Genomic DNA, 20,915 nt, shown 5'->3' with positions numbered 1-20,915 from the left:
GTAGTTTCTAAGCCAGATGGTGACTGCTGATGACAGCCCAGCTAACCTGGTGCTTCAGGAGAACTTGGAGGGACAGGCCGAACACTGAGAGCAGGGATTTTTTCCCCCTCGGCTTCTATTTTTCCCACCCGAATCCCTCATATACACATTCATAACATCTGGACTTGACTATGTAAACTCCCTGCTTGTCGGCCTCCCCAACTCCTCCCTCCATTGGCTGCAGATCATCCAGAACTCTGCAGCCTGTGTTCTCTCCCACACCTGGCTACATGACCCTATCACCCCCATCCTTGCCCAACTACACTGGCTTCCCATCACACAGATACAGTTCAAGATCCTGGTCCTTACCTTCAAAGCCCTCCGTGGCCTTGCTCCCGCCTACCTCTGTGACCTCCTAACTTCCTACTATCCCGCCCGCTCCCTTCGTTCAGCAGGCGAGCCTTCAGCCACTCTGCCCCCACTCTCTGGAACACCTCGCTTGCACCTCTCTCCCTCCCTTGTCTCCTTCAAGACCCATCTCAAGACCCTCCTCTTTGACTGTGCCTTCGATCTCCCCCCTTCTCCCAACTGCGCTCCACCCTCCCTGATCCCGACCCCCAGCTCAGGTCTGAAACACTGATTGGCCAGCAACTTGGGACATCCTCCTGACATGAAAGGTGCTATACAAACATAATTTTGTTGTTGTATGAATGGCTGGAGGGCCTTTCCCACTGATTGTGGAGAGGACCCGGCAGGGGCATGAAGCACGGAGGCAACAGGGTATTATTTAAGCTAGATTTGGAGGACAGCACTATTATAAGGTGATCATCAATGAGTGATTAGTCACGTTTGATGAAGAGTAATACTACAGGGAAATATAGAATAATCTACAACAAAATGATCAAACTTGAAAACAATTTTTGAAGGCTACACAATACCATTTACATTTATGTAATGGCTTTCATGTCAAGAGGAAGTCTCAAGGTGCTTGACAAAGCTGGATGGGTTAGACTTAAACTGTAGACAGTGGATAGGTTAATGGAAAATCCTGTCGCCTTGGGCTAACTGGTTCTGTACATTGGCTTGCTACATTTGCTTACAAATACACAGTCACTGCACTTCATAGTAAAATTCTGTGATGCATTTTTATGCATTTTGATAATCTGATATTCTGAAATTAAAGGATTATTATAATATATATTTTCTGGAATTTTGCTTGATTTGCTTTTGGGGTAGGACAGGGCTTGTCTTGTCAGAACCTCAAGAGGTTGAAGGAGGTCCTTGAGGGAATACATTTTCAATGGTATGTTAAAATAATTGACTTAATTGACCAAGTGGTCTATTTTTGAATCAGTCTTAAAATTTAAGTGTATAATTGTGTAAAATTCTTAAATTCTGTCTCAGTTTGGAAGACAGGTCTTCTATATTAACTATGGAAAAATGGCATCTGAAATAAGACTGAATTTTCCAGAATTCTAACCAGCTAGTTTAAATTTTAAGACAAAATTATCTTTCAGGTTATAGTAAACCAAAGCAGTATGGGAAAAAGGGTGAGTAAATGGGACTGAAAAGAATTGCTCTTTCAAAGAGCTAGCACAGATGCAATCAGATGAATGGTCTTCTTCTGTATTGTAAATTTCTATGGTTGTATGTTTTCTCTAGGTTAAAACTAGGTGGAATTAGAGTCCTGCAGTGTATTAGAGCACTAGCCTCGCAAGCGAGAGGACCTGGGTTCGATTCTCAGGTGAAACCTTAGGCAAGTTTCCTTACTCCACATGCCTCTATTTACCAAGTAGTAAGTCGGAACCTGGTTGTCAGTCGATTGGCGAATTGCTTTCTGGAGGTAATAATCCCTTCAAAATAATAATAATAATTTGGTCGTTCAATCCACAACTGTTTGTGGAACATTGTGTGCGAAATTGGCTGCTGCATTTTGCCCATAAAATATAGTCAATCCACTTTACAGTATATTCTGTGAAGCTCTTTGAGACATCTCAAAGTCGTGATAAGGCGCTATATCAAATGTAAGGATTATTATTATTTAATTTCAGGTATTAGTTCCTTCACTACATAATAGCCAGATCTTAATTTTGTTAAGAATACTTTACAACAACAACTTGCATTTATATAGCTCCCTTCATGTGGGTAGAGTCCCGGAGCGCTTCACAGTGGCGAAGTCTGACAACGAACTGGGGGAGAGGGACGTGGGAGGTGACCATAAGCACAATCAAAAAGGAAGGTCTTTAGGTGGGATCTGCACGTGGGGAGGGAGGGGGCAATTTGGAGAGATTGAGGGAGAAAGTTCCAGAGTTTTGGGGAATAGTGGCTGAAGGCATGGCCACCGATAGCTTTGGATGTATGATTTAATGGTAAGTTAGCTTTTTTTGTTGGTCAGCGCAGGAGCTTTAGGATACCATTAATGCAGATAAGTCAATTTATTGATCCCTCTTTGTGGGCCAGGTTCCTCTCTTTAACTAATGTAGATTTTGTGTGCATTCTTTAACCTGCGAGCAAGGTTGGTATTGAACAATTTTTAAAGGGAGCATTTCACACCAGAGAAAATGATGTAACACACATCTGTGGAGTGTAACCTGAGAATCAGTACTTCACTCTGGAATGAGTCCATGAAAACTAAAACTATTCTGTGTCTTTGGTATGTGTAAGTCATGAATTATACCCCAGAAAATGGAATAAGAGCAAACTGCTGATAGTCTGACATTCTATTACAGTAGTGTAGTGAGGATGATTGAATACTGACTTGACCTAAACAAGTCTGTACAGAGAACAACACACAACAAACATCCAGTTTGAAAGGCTAATAATTCAAAATAAGTTTTGTGTTGGTTCTGTAGGAATTAGTTTCCAAAGAAACACAGCCTGTTAGCTAAAGCTGGCTTGGGGTAATGTTTTTCATTTTATAATGGTCAATACTATACTTCTAACTGCGCATCAGCCTGGCTCTGTTGGTTGCTGTATCGACACTTTCTCCCACGCCATCCTCCTCCACCGCCTCTCCTCCATCACCCACCTCAGTGGGATCGCACTCACATTGTTCGAGTCTTACTTCACTAACTGCCAGTACTTAATTTCAGTCAATTGTTTTTCTTCTCACCCCCACCTGGTCACCTGTGGGATACCCCAAGGCTCCATCCATTACCCCCTTCTTTTCCGCATCTCTCAGCGATGTCATCCACAGTCATGGGGTCAACTTCCACATGTATGTCGATGACCCCCAAATCTACTTCTCCTCCAGTTGCGACTCCCAGTCCATTGATGTCCTGTCAGCTTGATTGACAGACATCAAGGCCTGGTCGAGCGCAAATTTCCTGCAGCTGAATGTCGGCAAGACGGAAGCCATACCCTTTGGCTCCCATCAACGTCTTCCCTCCTGCAGATCTCAACTCCTCAACCTTTCTGGGGTCTACCTCAGACTCTCAGAACCCGTCCGCAACTTAGGTATCAGGGTTGATCTCCAACTTTTCTTTCTACCACACATCCGTTTCCTGACCAGGACCACTGTTTTCCACTCCCCCATAGTGCCCACCTCTGTCCATACCTCACAACTGACGTAGCTGAAACCCTCATCTATGCCTTCGTCACTTCTCAGCTGAACTATTCCAATGCCCTCCTCTGTGGTCTTCCCAGCTCCACCGTACACAAAATCCAATTTATTCAAAACTCCACTAACTGGATACTTACCTGCATGAAACTCCATACCCCCATCACACCAGTCCCTACCAGGCTCCAGCCAAAAGGATCGACTTCAAGATTCTCTCACTTGTTTTCAAATCATTTAATTCCCTCGCACCTCCCTACCTATCCGATCTGCTTGCACCCCCACTCCAACACCTGCTGCCTCTGCTTGGCTGGCTTCAACCTCGTCCCCTCCATTCCACCAACGGTGGCCATGCCTTCAGCCACTACGTCCCAAACCTCTGGAATTCTCTACCTCAATCCCTCTGCCTTGCCCCCTCCCTCCCCACCTTCAAATCCTGCCTAAAGATCTTACTTTTTGACCGTCATTATGGTCACCTTCCCACTCCCTCTCCTCTGGGCTCATTATCAGACTCTGCCACTGTGAAGCGGTCTAGGACGCTACCCCACATGAAATGCACTATATAAATGCAAGTTGTTGTTGTTGTCTCACCTCTGAGTCAGAAGGTTGTGGGTTCAAACCCCACACCCGGGACTTTGAGCTCACAGTCCAATTTGATGTTCAGCGTAGCATTGTTGGTGATTCTATCCTTTGGATGAGATGTTAAACTGAGGTCATACCTGTGCCTGTTTAAGTGGATGTTGAAGATCCCATGGTACTATCTTTGAAAAGGGAAGGGAGTTTCTCCTGGTGTCCTGATCAATAATCTTCCAGATAAAATTGGTCATTCACTTCATGGCTGTTTGTGGGAAGATGCAGTGCGTAAATTGGCTGCTACACTGTTCCTACAAATACACAGTCACTACACTTCTCAGTAATATCCTGTGAAGCTCTTTGAGATGTCTTGATGAGGGTGGTATGTAAAATGCAAGAATTATTTTTATTAACAATGATAACTATGGGAAGAATCAACCAGGAACTTAATTTTTATATTTTAAAATTCCATTTCCTTTTAAAATATATTTCCCTGTGGCCCATTTCTCCCTGGATCATTTCTTGTGAGACAAACTAAGAAGTTATTTTACAAGTTTACATGTTTCAGAAATCACAGTTAGTCATTTTTGCCAATACCCCACATTAGACTGCTTTTGCAAATAATTATCACATCAAAAGCATTAAGAAATGCAACTAATTTCACTCATACAGTTTTGACACATGAACAGGAGGATGATTGAGCCCATAGTCAATGCTGAGTATTTCACAGAGACAAGTCATTCCCACTCGAGTGATGGATGCTGTAAAATTACATTGAAAACTCAGAAATTAGATTTAAGTTAAATTATGCATGAACTGCAAGTGAAATCTCAGCTAATAGTATCACCAGAGAGAAAGTTAAAAGTTTAATATGAGTAACAAACGTTGCCCGTAACCAAAATAAAATGAACAATTCCACGTATTTTACATTACTGTCAGTTCATTGGATTTATCTCTCTGGTGGATTTTTTAGTACGCATCAGTGACATTGAATTCCTTACGGTCTGGGAAATTATCTATTCATTGCAACTGATTTCCCTGATGGTTCCCTGGCAGGGCATCTCAGACATCTGATTTATTTGGGGTCTACAAAATCATTAGCACTTGTTTGTACACAGACGTTCGTGAAAACAATAGGATTCGGGCAATCCACGATTCAATTAAAATCGAAAGTGAGCGTTATCAATTCTGAGGAATCTTTGATTGGATTTCACCGTGGATCATTTCAATTAGATTTGCTCTCAGGCATGAAAGAGCTCTTTTATGCTATTTTTATTCAAGGTGTCTTTAATTTTGTCTGTGAATCATTCTGTAATGCAGATTTTATGACCTATGAAGCTGGAGTGTGTAACTTATGCATCAGTGCTGGTATTTGCTTTTCTGTTTGACTTGTGATGTAAAGTTACTAGTGTGACATATGCATTTTTTAAAAGCCTATCAAGTTAATTCAAAGATTAACATGCTTACTCCTGATATCTCTTTCTGTTGCTGAACATACAATACAATAAAAAATTACATTTGTATAGCGCCTTTCACGTCGGGAGGTTGTCCCAAGATATCCTTCAGAAAGACCATGTATGTTACATGGTTAATTAGCCTCTGGCCTGCCCGACCCATGATTACTTGATTAAAAATAACCTAGTGGATGACTGCCAACTGGTTCAGAAGGGTTAGATCTTGAGAGACCAATCTCATTGACTTTTTTGAGTAGTTGAGATCCCAAAATGACTGTGGGAAGCCATGGTGAATCTAGACTTCTTAAATGAGTTTTTTCAAAGAAACTCTTGAAATCCTCTTTATAAACTGAAATTACTGGGTATCAAGGGCAAAACATGTGTATGAATTTATATTAATAATAATAATCCTTGCATTTGATACAGATTCTTATCACGTCTTCGAGATGTCTCAAAGCGCTACCCAGATACTGTAAAGTGGATTGACTGTACATTTTGTGGGTGAAGCATGGCAGTCAATTTCGTACAGCAGTGTCCCATAAACAGTCCTGGATTGAGTGACCACATTATCATTATTTGAACTGGTTGAATGGAAGGAAGCAAATGGTGGTTGCAAGAGAGTTAGGTTATGTGAGGTGCCTCAGGAGGCAGGCTGGATACTCTGAAACAATGAGATCAAATGGATAAAAGGACCTTCTTCATCTGGACGTCTCTTGTGTTGATTGTTCATGATAGATTGAGAAGGCAAGTGAGTGGGTTTGACAGTCATAAAGAGACAGTCCATTTGGACCTATTGCCCCATTCCTATTCTTAACATTCTTGTAATTTAAGTTTAAATTCTATGCAATAACAATTTGACAACAATTTAGGATGTCCACTAATTATTCTGTTGAAGCTATTATCATAGCTTTCTAATATGATAGCTCATGAAAGGTACACTATACCATGCTTAGCATTATACCATTCACAACAGACAACCCATGGTATTTTTGAAAATTGAAGAGAATTTCTTCTGGTTTCCTGGGCAGCAATTACCCCCCCACCCCCTCTTTCTGGATAAAATTGGTCATTCACTTCATGTCATAATGGGGAATTTCAATTATCCCAATATAGATTGGCAAAATAGCAGCGTTAAGGGCAAGGCAGGAGAAAGATTCATCAACTGTGTAAGGGAAAAATTTCTTGAGCAGTATGTCTCCAGTCCTACAAGGAAGGAAGCATTGCTGGATCTTGTCCTAGGGAATGAAGTAGGACAGGTTGAACAAGTTTCGGTAGGGAAGCATCTAGGTAACAGTCACCATAATATTATTAGATTTAGATTACTCATGAACAAGGACAAAGTATGGTCAAGGGTGAAAATGCTTGACTGGAAAAGAGCTAATTTTGGTGGGTTAAAGAGGGACCTAGAGTTGCTGGACTGGCAAGTAAGAATGGCAGGTAAAACGACTCATGAGCAATGGGAAATCTTCAAAGATACGATAGCTCAGGGTCTAAATAGATATATTCCCACAAAAGGGAAATCTGCGAGAACCAAGCCTGCTTGGATGACCAGGGATATTCTGTCTAGGATGAAAAAGAAGAAGATGGCGTACAACAATTGGTGGATGCAAGACATTGAGGATAGCAAAGCGCATTATAGAGAATGCAGGAGTGATCTTAAGAGCGATAAGACAGGCTAAAAGATCACATGAGAAGAGGTTAGCGGGTAACATAAAGGGGAATCCTAAAATATTTTATAAGCACATAAAGGAAGAAAGGTTAGTTAAAGGTAGGGTGGGGTCAATCAAAGACAATGACGGCAACCTTGTTGTGGAGGCAGAGGGTACGGCTGATGTACTAAACGAGTACTTTGCATCTGTCTTCACAACGGAAACGGATGCCCCAAATGCCACATTATTGGATGACAGGGTAGAGGACATAGATCAGATTACTATAGACAGAGAGGAAGTTCTGAAAAGATTGACTGGGCTCAAAATTGATAAGTCACCAGGACCAGATGGGTTTCACCCAAGGTTGCTGTGGGAGATACGGGTTCAAATAGCGGAGGCTTTGGCCATTATATTTCAATCGTCATTGGACACAGGAGTGGTGCCAAGAGACTGGAGAGTGGCTAATGTTACCCCACTCTACAAAAAGGGGCAGAAAGACAAGCCCGGAAATTACAGGCCAGTCAGCCTAACTTCGGTAATAGGAAAGCTACTGGAGACCGTAATCCGGGACAAAATAAATCTCTACTTAGAGGAACACGAGGTAATTAGAGACAGCCAACATGGATTTGTTAAAGGCAAATCTAATAGAATTTTTTGAAGAGGTGACTGCGAGGGTTGATGAGGGAAATACGGTGGACATTATTTACATGGATTTTAAAAAGGCTTTTGACACAGTACCGCATAAGAGGTTAATAAAAAAACTGGAGGCCCACGGTATTAAGGGGACAGTAGCCATTTGGATTAGGAACTGGCTGAGTGACAGAATGCAGAGGGTGGTGGTTAATGGGTGTTTCTCGCAATGGAAGGAGGTGTGCAGCGGTGTCCCCCAGGGATCGGTATTGGGACCACTGCTCTTTCTAATATATATTAATGATCTGGACTTGGGCATAGGGAGCACTATTTCCAAGTTTGCAGATGATACCAAGTTAGGTAGGGTAGTAAATAGTGAAGAAGATTGTGACGGACTGCAGGCAGACATACACAGAATGGTGGAATGGGCTGACATGTGGCAGATGGATTTCAATGTAGATAAGTGTGAGGTGATACACTTAGGTAGGAAAAATGATAGGAGGCAATATAGGCTTGGTAGCTCAATCTTAAGGGGGTGAACGTACAGAGAGATCTGGGCGTTCAAGTAAGCGATTCATTGAAGGTGGCAGAGCAGGTAGATAGGGCAGTAAAAAGGGCATTTGGTGTACTGAGCTTCATTAGTAGGGGCATAGAGTATAAGAGTAGGGAGGTTATGCTTAATCTGTACAAAACACTGGTTAGGCCTCAGCTTGAGTACTGCGTCCAGTTCTGGGCACCTTACCTCAGGAAGGATACTAAGGCACTGGAAAGGGTGCAGAGGAGATTCACGAGAATGATACCAGGAATGGGGAAGCTTAGCTATGAGGACAGGCTGGAAAAGTTAGGACTTTTCCCATTAGAGCAGAGAAGGTTACGCGGGGACCTGATAGAGGTCTTCAAGATCATGAAAGGTTTCGACAGGAAAAGCTGTTTCCGCTGGTAGGTGTGTCTGTGACTCGTGGTCACAGTCTTAAGATATCTACCAAAAGAAGCAGAGGGGAGGTTAGAAGAAATTTTTTCACTCAGCGAGTTGTTAGAATTTGGAATGATCTGCCTGAAAGGGCAGTGAAGTCCGATTCGATAACAGCTTTTAAGAGAGAACTGGATAGGTATCTGGAGAAGACAGGTTTGCAGGGTTATGGGGAGAAAGCTGGTGAGTGGGGTTAATAAAAGTCAGTTGCTCTGTAAAGAGCCGGCACAGACTTGATGGGCCGAATGGCCTCCTTCTGTGCCGTAACATTCTATGATTCTATGACTGGTTTTGGGCTGACATTTTGCCGTGTGCAAATTTGCTGCCATGTTTGCCTGCAAAATACAGTCCTAGATAAATCCTGTGAAGCACTTTGAGCTGTCCTCACTACGTGAAAGATGCTATACCAATCAGAAAAGATGAATACCATCAATAAAAAAAGATTAATATCACTCACAGCGCCATTCAAATACATTTAGCTGATGTAAAATTGATGGGGAAATGTAATTGTTGTCAATTTTGAGACGTCTTGAAGATGAGATAAGGTGCTATACCAAATGCAAGGATTATTATTATTAGCTCAATTTTGTTTTTACCCAAAGAGATGTTCAAAAGTATAATTAATTCGTACTGACCTTTCAATTGGATCTGATTCGTAACATCACAGGAGATAAATGATGCTCTACCAGGTCCATATTTCTTATCAAATTCTGCTTTCGTGGCCTCACCTTCACTTTTGTTGATATCCATCATTACTACCTAGAAGGTGAAGAATAAATTTTGACTGATGATATCCTTTTGTAAAAAACATGTAAATTGAACTAATTACAGCTTTACAGTAAAAGGCTTGGAGACATCCTCTTGGTGTGAAAGATGCTATGTCATATGCAAGGTTTATTTAAGTTAAAAAAAATCTTTAATGAAAATATATACATCTCCGACTGGAAGCTGTGGTTGTAGCAGAAAGCATATATGTACTTGAATGGAAAATTGATGCATTCAGAAGGGAGAAGGCAATATAAGGTATGGGAGAAGTGATTAGGATGGGAGCTTGTGTGGAGCATCAAAACCGTCAAATTTTAGTTGAGCTGAATGGCCCGTTTTTGTGCTGCAAAGTTCTATGCGATTCTATGCAATGTTTAGTGTAACAGGGATAAAATTTCTTCAGGTTCTTTTTGGAAGAAGAATCTATTATATGCCTTCAGAAGGAATCATAGAGGGGCATTAGCAACTGCTCTGATATTGGTAAGATAATTTTGTCTATCCTTCTACATGAAAGAAGAAAACCTTCCCTCAGAGCACTCAGAACCTGGCAAATTGTTCAATTTAATCTTAAATTTGAAGCTAGTTTTCTGAAATTCTCAAAAGAACTTACAGAAAATCAATTTTTAAGCTAAGGCTGTGTAAGAATTGACCAAATTCTGAATGCTGAGAAATGCAGCATAAATAGAGTAAAAGTGTCATAATCCTTGCATTTGACATAGTACCTCATCGTGTGGTCAAAATACTTATTCAGGAATTTTACTTTAAAGTGCAGTGACTGCGTATCTCGTAGGTGAATGAGGCAGTTGAGTCGTGTACAGCAATGTCACGCAAAACATCCATGAAGTAAATGACTAATTTTAAACAGAGGATTGTTGGCCAGAACCCCGGGAGAAATTCCTTTTGGTTTTCTAATAGTGCCTTGGGATGGTTAACATCCATCTGAACAGACAGACGGGATCTTGGTTTAATATTTCATCTAATGTACAGCACTGTATTGGAGTGACAGCAAAATCCCAACGTGCATGGGGCATGAACCCTGGGTAAATCTGGACTATGGTGGAATTTCTCCCTGGTCAGTGCATGTAAATGATCCAAGTTAATAATAGTTAATAATAATAATCCTCGCATTTGATGTAGCACCTTATCATGTTGTTGAGACGACTCAAAGCACTTCACAGAATATACTGTGAAGTGAATTGACTGTGTATTTTGTGGGTGAAGTACAATAGCCAATTGCGCACGGAAGTCTCGCACAAACAATCGTGAATTGAGTGACCAAATTATTATTTATTTAAATTATTTTTGGAAGTGAAGATCTTATTCAACAACTTGGAGAAAAAGTCAGGTTTGTTTTCCCTCCTAACCTTATGGAGTCCTGTCGCGCATTGTTTAGAGCACTCGCATCACAAGCAAGAGGATCTGGGTTCAATTCCTGGGCAGGGTGAAACATTTGGCAAGTTTCCTTACTCCACCCCCTCTGTTTACTTAGATGTAAGTAGAAATCTGGTTGTTAATCAATTGGCAGATCACTTTCCTGGAGTAATAATTCCTTAAAAAAATAATAATTTGGTCACTCAACCCACGACTGTTTGTGGGACACTCCAGTGCGCAATCGCAATTGGCTGCCGTGTTTTGCCTATAAAATATACAGTCAATGCACTTTACAGTTTCCTCTATGGTGCACTTTGAGACGTTTCGAAGATGTGATAAGGTGCAAAGATTATTATTTATTATAACCTACCCCCAACTGAGCACTTTATTCTGAAGCTCACTTGCTGCTCTGAAGCTATTGCACAAGCTAAGATGCGCACAAAGATATAGCATTTGTAATTTTTCAGAATGGACAGTAGATGGCTTGTTTCTAAACTGACTCAGCTGCTTCAGTGAAGTCATTTATTTATGTTGCTACGATTTCTGTTCCTGTGTGTCAGGGATAGAAAAGGAATCTCATTAGACATTTTTTAAAGACAAAGTAAAGGCTTACACATTTTTCTCATGTGTGTTGTTCTTGCATGGCTGAATTTGTGTATATATCTAATAATAACCTACACCTGATAATAGCTCCCTGTCCCAGTGTGCTTAACAGATAAAAAAGGGCATAGCTTATCTCTGGGAAGTTGAAAAATTATTAAACATTAACTGTTTAGACTGTAAACTGTGACATCTCATTATTATGTACACATGAAATTCCATTACTTTCAACAAGAAGGACAAGTTTTCAAACCTATTATAAAGAATGGTTACTCAGACCTTTTCTGCACCAATGTTTCCATCTTTCCGCTTGTTACTCTGAAATTCACTCTCAAGAAATAATAAACATCAACTATATACAACAACTTGCATTTATACAGTGCCCCTCATGCAGGGTAGTGTCACAGAATGCTTAAAGCTACAGTATACAGACACCACTCTTATTACCTTTGCATCTTTCTTCAATAAGGCTTCAGCAAATGCTTTTCCTAGTCCTTGCGACGCTCCAGTTATCAACCCAAATTTATTCTTAAGAATCATCGTAACTGACAATTGTTCACTCCCCGCACAGCTTTTTGTGTGCTTTCTGTCTGATACTCTTCACCTGTTCTGAGTGGTTTCATCACAACCAGGAAATGACTACTACACTGAAAGGCTGATCACAACAGAAATTGCCTTTGGGTAATTTACTTTGATGTGTCCTAGTTTTGTTTTTCTCAGACACTCAATCAATCCATTCAGTCTTGTCAAACAGCATTCTTTTTATGTGACGGGCTGACCCAACAATGCTGGGTTACTGTGATTTTCAAGGAGTGTTAACTCTTTGAGGTGTCCTGCAGCATTTCAGTTTTAGCTGAAATGTTACTGTCAGTGCTTTCTGTTGGTTCAATTCGTTGCACTCCTGCCGGTATCAGAACTTGTGGGTTCAAGCCTCATTTCAGGACTTTGATTGAATTCATACTAAGACTAAGTTGACACTCCGGGGCTGAGAGTTTTCTGCATTGTTGGGGGTGTTGTCCTTAAGATGAGGCATTAAACCAAAATGCTGTCTGCCTATTCAAGTGATGTTAATGATCTTATGTTACTATTTGAAAAAAGAAGGGAGTTTCTCCCAGTGTCCTGTCCAACAATCCCCCAGATAAAATTGATCACTCACTTCATGGCTGTTTGTGAAACATTTTTGAGAGCAAATTGGCTGCCACATTCGCCTACAAAATGCAAAGTCACTACACTTTACAGTACTTGTAAACTTTACTTTACGTGGAGTCCTGAAGCTCAGTGGTTAGAGCACTCGCTTTGCAAGCGAGAGACCTGAGTTCAATTCCAGGCAGAGGGCGAAACCTTGGGCAAGTTTCCTTACTCCACACGCCTAATAATAATCCCTCCAAAACCAATAATAAATTGTTCATTTTCAATCTACGACTGTTTGTGGGACATTGCTGTGTGCAATTGGCTGCCGCGTTCGCCCACAAATATACAGTCAATTCACTTTATAGTTGTTCTGTGAAGCACTTTGGGATGTCCTCCCGACATGAAAAGCGCTATATCAAATGCAAGGATTATTATTATTATTATTATTATTACTTATCTTTGACATATCATTCTGATGTAAAAGGCTCTGTATCAATGTAAGGATTAATATTATTTTATTTAGGTGTTTAACCCCCAGCAGTACCCCACCAGCAGCTAAACTCTCGGTAATTTAGTAAAAGTGTGTCCCGGGGAAGGGAGGAGTATGCATTTTCATTCCGGACAAGCGGAATATACATATTCATACATGCATATGAATTCTGAGTAGCTTGGTTTGGAGGTCTTAAGAATGATGATGTGTTTCCATGTTTGCTGAACCAAAGCTGACCAAACCCACCCAACATTTCTCAGTAAAAAACGAGATAGAAAGACATTTGTTTTTCATTTAGAATGAGCAACAGAACTTCCCGATTTCCCATGTACCCAGTCTGCCCCTGTTTACGTCCTTAGACTGGTCAATACATTTTTGGCAGGATTTGGAACAGTCACCGAGGGTAACAATAATTCTCACATGGCTCCTGTTAACCCTCAAGCAAAGGGCTGGTTAACCAAAGTTCTCCTGGTTAACCCTGCAAGAAAAGGTGATCCTAAGTGGACAAGCAGAATATAATAATAATAATATTAAGTTGACCCTGTGTCTGTGGATGGCATTGCCCAGATGGAACATGTAAATAAGGAAAAGAAGGGGGCCAAGGATGGAGCTTGGGAGTTGCTGCAGGTGACTAGGTGGGGGCAGGAGGAAAAAAACATTAAGTAGAACTCAAACCAGAGTGTGTGGTCTCAATAAAGTGCATGAGGGAGGAGAGGCGGTGGATGAGAATGACATGGACTGTGTCGAATGCAGGGGAGAGGTCCAGGAGGACAAGGAGGCAGAGGGAGTCGGAGTTTGACGAATGCTGTCTCTTTGTAGTGGACAGTGTGGAATCTAGAATGGAGGTGCTCGAGTAGGAAATGGAGGGAGAGGTGTGAACAAAGCTGATTTGCAACAATTTCCATGCATAGTTGGCATGAGTATGTGGAACTTTCAGTCTGGTCTGGATACTCTTAAACATTACGACGGGTTTCCACATATGTGTCATACAGCTGTTTGACAAAAACAGTTGGTGTTGCACATACAGTATCTAAAGGTTTGCGCGTGATTGTCACTTGTGATTGTCAGCCCTTTTTGCACTGTTCTGAGGCAGGGTGACACCTGAAACCTTAAATCAGAATCTTCCTCCAGAAACGTCAGATACTGATTGAGGCGCTGCACAGTCTCTGCTTTTGTTTTGGATTCCCCACACTTTCAAGGATTTTTTCAATCAATGCTGGTTTGAAAATGAATGGGAGTCAGAGACTTAACGTCATTAAACTGCACTGTGTAGTGCTTAACGCAATCTTACTTCCTTCCCTTTACTTGGGAAATGTTACTTGGATTTCAACATTAACTCTAAGAATTATGACAACATAATAAGAATTGGTGTCTGAAACATGTATCCTATATGAAGGGGGTATATCAATTCAATTTGCTGTATTGTGTTCACTTACAGCAGCTCCATTGCCAACATAAGAAAAACAATCCAAACAGTGCAACTAATGCTAAAATAAAAACCTACTGGCCATATTTACCATTTAGTATCTCTCCAATTTTTGCATCTACTTTCATAAAGGCCTTTTGGACTCATTCCCCCTGGTCCCCTTCTAGACATTACACAATCCAGACACGCACAGATCAACACATGGAAAAAAGCCAGAATTGTTGATAGTAAAGGCGGGGGTTAAGCTATGTTTGAACTCTCTAGGTTACCACTGGAGCATCGTTTCTAGTTCAGCCCCAGGCCCAGAATAGAAAAAGCAGTCAGTGCATAGTTTCTGTGAAGTGTTAGCCTGACTCAATTGATATCATGTCGAAATGCCTCAAAGTGCTTCATGGATTTTTTTTGGTACAGCATGCCTTCTCTATTTGTAGGTGAACACATCAGCCAATTTGTGTACAGCTATGACCCACAAACAATCATAAAGTCAATGACCTCTTTTATGTCTGGGGGACTGTTGCCTAGACATTGCAAGAAACTCCACTCTCTTTACAAATAGTGCCATGGGATCTTTAAAGTTCATCTGAACAGGTAAAAGGATGCTTATTTTTTTTCTGAAGGACGACACCTCTGGCAAAGTAGAGCTCCCCAACACTGCACTGAAGTGTCAGCCTGTACTATGAGCTCAGAATCCCGATATGAGGCTTGAACCTCTGAACTCCTCACCTTCTGATCTTCTGAAAGTGGTACCAACAATGGTGCGTAATGCTGATTTTTGTGTTCCCCGTTTTTTTAATATGATGATTTAAAATAGCCTGCTTCCCATCATATATCACCACAACAATGCCTTTCACATGCAGTGCCTTGTTTAACACTATTTGGAATGCACTGAATACTTAAATAATGTCATCCCAGTGGACACAAACAGAGTCTTATATGATTTACGTGCTGTGGCATGTTCTTTGCTGAATACGTAGCATTTCTTGTTTCTTCTATATCTGAGTCAGAGGAAGATTATCCATTTGCCTCAGGTAACTGCCATAATAATAATAGTAATAATAATAAGTAATAATCCTTACAATTGATTTAATGCATCCATATTAGGAAGATAATAATAATAAACCTTGCATTTGATATAGCGCCTTATCACGTCTGCAAGGCATCCAGCTGAGTAAAAAAAGATTCTTTGTTACAGATTGCTGAGTTGTAAACAACAATTTAATATAAGATGGATAATTGGCACTTACAGGGAAAATATTCTGTCCAAACGTGCGATAGTGTGTTGCATTACACAAATTTGCATAACTGGGTAAAATGATCTGTTGCAGGCTGATCAGCTCTTATCTTTTTCCACTGTAACCACATCTAAGGGTAATCCATGCAGAATAGCCCCAATGTTTGGCACTCATCCATTAGAAATAGTGGATAATGGCAGATCAAAGTATTACAGTGCGTAAGTCGCTGTGTCATTTACAATGTAAGCATCATTGTCTTTAGACTGTTCAGTTTCTTTCACCCATATTAGACCCACTTGGTCAAGGGAGCTGGTGCTGAGTAAATTATACGTTTGGCTCCAGGCTCATATGGGTAATTACTTTTGAGATCTCTGCAGTTGATATGATTAATTTTGCAATGCTGTACATCACACGACGCAAAATGTGACCTGCGTTATGATAATTATCTCGGGAGTTATGATACTTTGATGGAAAGTAAGCGCACATTATTATAGCTTCCCAGCTGAAATACTGTGAAGAACGATTAAATAAGAGGGCCCAGTCACAAGCTTGATGCCTCGAAACTGAACATCGTTGAGCTTGGCCTTGTTGAGCAGGTCATTTGGCATCAATTTCAGGACCTTTTACAAATCTTTTCTTTGGTTCATGAATCAATGGATTCATGGAAACAAGTTGATTCCAGAATGCCCATTTTGTCCACATCAGAAGGTTTATCTAAATGTTTTCCTTTTTTTTTGCCTCATTATATCTTAAAGTTTCTGGGAATGGTTCCAAGTGCTGATTCACGGTCCTCCAATGTTTCTTTTTAAATAAATGTCGCCAAGAGTCAATGTTTTGCTTAGAGAAACTGTTTTTATGTAAACATGTTTCAAGATCATAACACAATCAAATCGATTTTAACAAATCGGCACATCTTCTTTAAGCATCTTTTAATGTTAGAGTCACCTGCTAGTAACTTATGAGGCCTGGAGTTTTAAAATAGAGTGGTTTTATTTGGAGAAAAACTTAATGGATTTCCTTAATGGTATTTATCTATGGGTCAGAAGGTTGTAGGTTCAAGCCCCAAATTGGGACTTTGAGCTCACAGTCTGGCTATCACTCCAATGCAGTGCTAGGAGACTGCTGAAGTGTCAGAGATGCCGTCTTTTGGATGAGACATTAACCCAATGCCAATCTGCCTGTTCAGGTGAGCTTATAATAATAATAATCCTTGCATTTGATATAGCACTTTATTGCATCGTAGAGATGATCCCATGATATTATTTGAAAAGAGAAGGTGGTTTCTTCCGGTGTCTTGGCCAACAATCCTACAGATAAAATTGATCATTCACTTCATGGCTGCTTGTAAGACGAATTGGTTATTGCTTTTGCAAACATCTGAACGTTACAGAAACTTCGCAATGTTCTCAATGCTAGAGGTCTTATATCAAATGGAAGGATTATTTTTTTATTATACATATTATTCCCATTGAGCTGCAGAAACATTGCTCTAGAAGTAGATCACGTCAAAACAGAATTCCCTTGGGTTGTTGTGACGTACAGCATTTCCAGATAGGGGACGGAATCTCTGACTTTTTACGGAAGCCCGTTAAGAAAAAACACATGTTATACTCTCCTCACTTCTCTCTGGCAGAAATTCAAAACCATTAGACATTGAATTGTCATATTTGAGTTGAGCTGGAAGGATAGATGTATAAGAAGGATGTACAGGAATAGAATTATTGTTTTTTTTATGCTGGAAATAAATACAAATCCAGGATAGAAAGCTAAACCGGCCCCTAAAATCCATTACATCGTTTGTGCTGACATCTTTCAGGCACAAGTGCTAAAGCTTATGCTGTTTTCATCAAAAATCTGAAATCTCTCGTGATTATATCTGTGAGCCAGCAATGTATGAGGAACAATAGAATTCAGAGGCAAAAATAATGTTGCATAGGGATGTGTGAGCTTTAGCTAACATTTTCAATAAATTGAATTGATGTAATTTAAGCCTGAGGTTATGATTTAATGTCTTTTTGAAATTTTGAATTGCTAAAATAGGATTAGGACTTTCAGGGTCTATGCTGGGTGAGTCACACTGTATTTATTGGGATTTATAGGCCAGAAATAGATGATTTAGTGCAATTATTGTGAGACATGCCTTAATTCTTTTGGGAGCTTTGCAAGATGCATCAGAAGTTTGTGCAGTGTTAGCGGTGAGAACACAATTTTCTTTATCGTATATTCTACCAATATTACAGCAACAACAATTTGCATTTATATAGTATCCTTCATGCATGGCCCTGTCTTAGAGCGCTTAATTGATACATCAGAGATTCCAATTTGTAACTCCCACTTCCTCCCCAGTTAAAATATGTTGATCCTTTCGCAAAACATGATAACAACAACTTGTATTTATATAGTGATCTGAAAATGGGGAACAAGGGGGCAAGGCAGAGGGGTGGAGGGAGAGAGTTCCAGAGTTTCAGGGCATAGTGGCTGAAAGCAAGGCTGCCGATGGTGGAGCAGTGGGGATAAGGGAAATCTTGAGGGCTGGAGCCAGCTGAGTCGAAGTGGCGAGTGGTGGCATGTTGGAAAGGTAGGGAGGTGCCAGATGATATGAACAGGACACCACCATTATTCGTTACACATGCTCTAGGAATAAAAGGTCTCAGAAGGAATAATACTGCTGTTTTGAGCTATAATCTCATGTCAGGTTTCAAACACAGGTTGTCACGGAATTAGAGATCAACTTAATAATAATAATAATCCTTGCATTTGATATAGCTCTTTTCACATGTTCTAGATGTCTCAAAGCGCTTCACTGAATAGACTGTAAAGTGAATTAACTGCATTTTTTTGTGTGGACGAAATGCGACAGCCAATTGCGCATAGCAGTGTCCCACAAGCAGTCGTGGTTTAAAATGACCAATTTATTATTTTTTTTCTTTAGGGATTGTTATCAGGCGTGTGGAGTAAGGAAACTTGCCCAAGTTTTCACCCGACCGGGAATCGAGCCCAGGTCTCTCGCATGCAAAGTGAATGCTCTAACCACTGAGCTTCCGGACTCCACAAGTGTCTGTCTGTGCAACTTCCTGGCTATTTAGTTACTTTTTAATAATAACAATCATAATCCTTGCTCCTGCACTGTGAAGTGCTTTAAGATGTCCTCTTGACATGAAAGGCACTATATGAAGGCATTTGATGTAGTGAATTTCACATCAGGAGGATGTTTCAAGCTCTTTGTAGGATTTATTGTAATATGCAGTCACTGTGTATTTTGTAGGAGAATATAGCACAGCAGTGTCGTATAAACAGTCAATAAGTGAGTGATCAACTGTTTTCCTATAATCTCTTCTTTTATTATTGCAAGTAATATGGAACTGCACGGCCCACAATCATCCACATTTCAATTGCTTTTTAAAATTTGATTTCATATCAAAACATCAAACAAATACAAATCTGCACACTTGCAAGTAAGTATGGAACTGACTGTGAAACACTTCCTTACTAAAACCGGACTCAGCAATAAACTAACCGTGTCTTATTAAGAACCATGCTAGAGAGGGAACACAATAATAATAGTCCTTGCATTTGGTATAGCGTCTTTTCAAATCAGAAGGACCTCTCTAACCCCTTCAGGTGATATATTGAGAAATTAAGTTATGGTGTATTTATAGGTAAACACCGCAGCACATTTGTGCACAGCAAGGTCCTACAAACTGTCATGAAATGAGTGATTATTTGGGGATTGTTGGCCACGACCCTGGGAAAAACTCCCTCCACTTTTAGAATGGTGCTATGGGATCTTTAACGTCCACCTGAACAGGCAGATGGATCCCATCTGAAGAAAGGGATGAGACATTAAACATACAGTAAGCTCACTGGAAAATGCTGTCCGGAATAAAATAATAAAAACATTTGTTTTCAATAAATGACAATATAATAACTATAATACTGCTTTTCAGATCATCGTTTGGGTTCTCTGTTCATTGCCACATGGCAGAATATCTTGGGTTAAAAGATTTCGAGAGTGAACACATTGGTGGAAGTACAGTTTTCCCTTGAAACCCCGAGGGCAACTCAAAGATTCATAGCTAATTTATTGTTAAACTAACCATGTCCTCGGACTCAAGGGATATATTATTTGCCTCTCTTAATCCACTAGATAGAGAATAATGGCTTCCCTAAGACCGACTACCGCTTTCAATATCACACTTCTCTTTGTTAAATGGAATTTTGCATATTCACCTTTATGAATATTTCAAGGACAAATCCCTTAAATAAATCAAAGTGTGCATCTCTGTGCTGCAGTATCTTTATGTCCCATCAATGAAATCATTTGTGCTCACACGTCCCAAAAAACAGGTAAAGAGAATTTTCTGACTGCGTAATCTTCACGGTTGGATGAATTATTCGTATGGGTTAACATATAGAAAACAAGCTTTTCTTTAATGGATCAAAGTGAGGGAAGTGCCCAAGAAACCTCTCAGTTGACATGTTCTGAAATTAATGTGTAGCTGCAGCATCATCATCCCACCAAAGAACTGTAACAAGAAGCGTAAGAGCAGGAGAAAAACATACAGTTTAAGAGGAGCTTGGTCGTGCAGAGTGGTGAAAATCTCCCCTTTAAAACATTTGTATTTTTATAATAATTCTTGCATTTGATATAATGAATTTTCATGTCATCGAAACATCTCAAAGTGATTCACAAGATTTACTGTAAAGTGTGGTAGTAAAGTGAATGCGGCAGCTCTGCAGCTTTCTGAGGCAGAGCATTTCACATCTTCGCAACCCTCTGTGTGAAGAAAGGGGGGATGGGAAAAGGGCAGGTAAATGGGACTGAAGGGTTTGCTGTTAACAGAGCCAGCATAACTCGATGGACTGAATGGCCTTCTTTTGTGCTATAACTTTCTATGGTTGTATGGTCCTGAGTGACCTCAGTTCTCCTCCTCTCTGTTCTTGGTTTGAGGAAGAGGGAAAATAAATCAGCCAGAATTCCCTTTCCTGACCTGTGTTCAAGGTTGCCTATTGGGATGTGGGCAGGTGTGGATGTGGGTGAGGGCAGGGCTGGGCTCAGCTGTGTTGCCCTCATGGTTGACTACACAGA

At 40.4% G+C, this 20,915-nt stretch overlaps 1 protein-coding gene across 1 annotated transcript in view; it reads right to left on the bottom strand.

The window, feature by feature from the left end:
* The window catches only part of LOC103180223 (15-hydroxyprostaglandin dehydrogenase [NAD(+)]-like), a 37,131-nt gene extending 24,965 nt beyond the window's left edge, over positions 1–12,166 (bottom strand). The window contains 2 exon segments of the mRNA NM_001292800.1: positions 9,447–9,570; positions 11,995–12,166. Of these exon segments, the coding sequence (NP_001279729.1) occupies positions 9,447–9,570; positions 11,995–12,087 (217 nt within the window). The 5' untranslated portion in view covers positions 12,088–12,166.
* Positions 12,167–20,915: the final 8,749 nt, after the last annotated feature.

The sequence above is a fragment of the Callorhinchus milii genome, unplaced genomic scaffold (assembly GCF_018977255.1).
Source record: "Callorhinchus milii isolate IMCB2004 unplaced genomic scaffold, IMCB_Cmil_1.0 Scaffold1, whole genome shotgun sequence".
Lineage (NCBI taxonomy): Eukaryota > Metazoa > Chordata > Chondrichthyes > Chimaeriformes > Callorhinchidae > Callorhinchus > Callorhinchus milii.
This window is presented reverse-complemented; position numbering and strand designations above follow the sequence as displayed.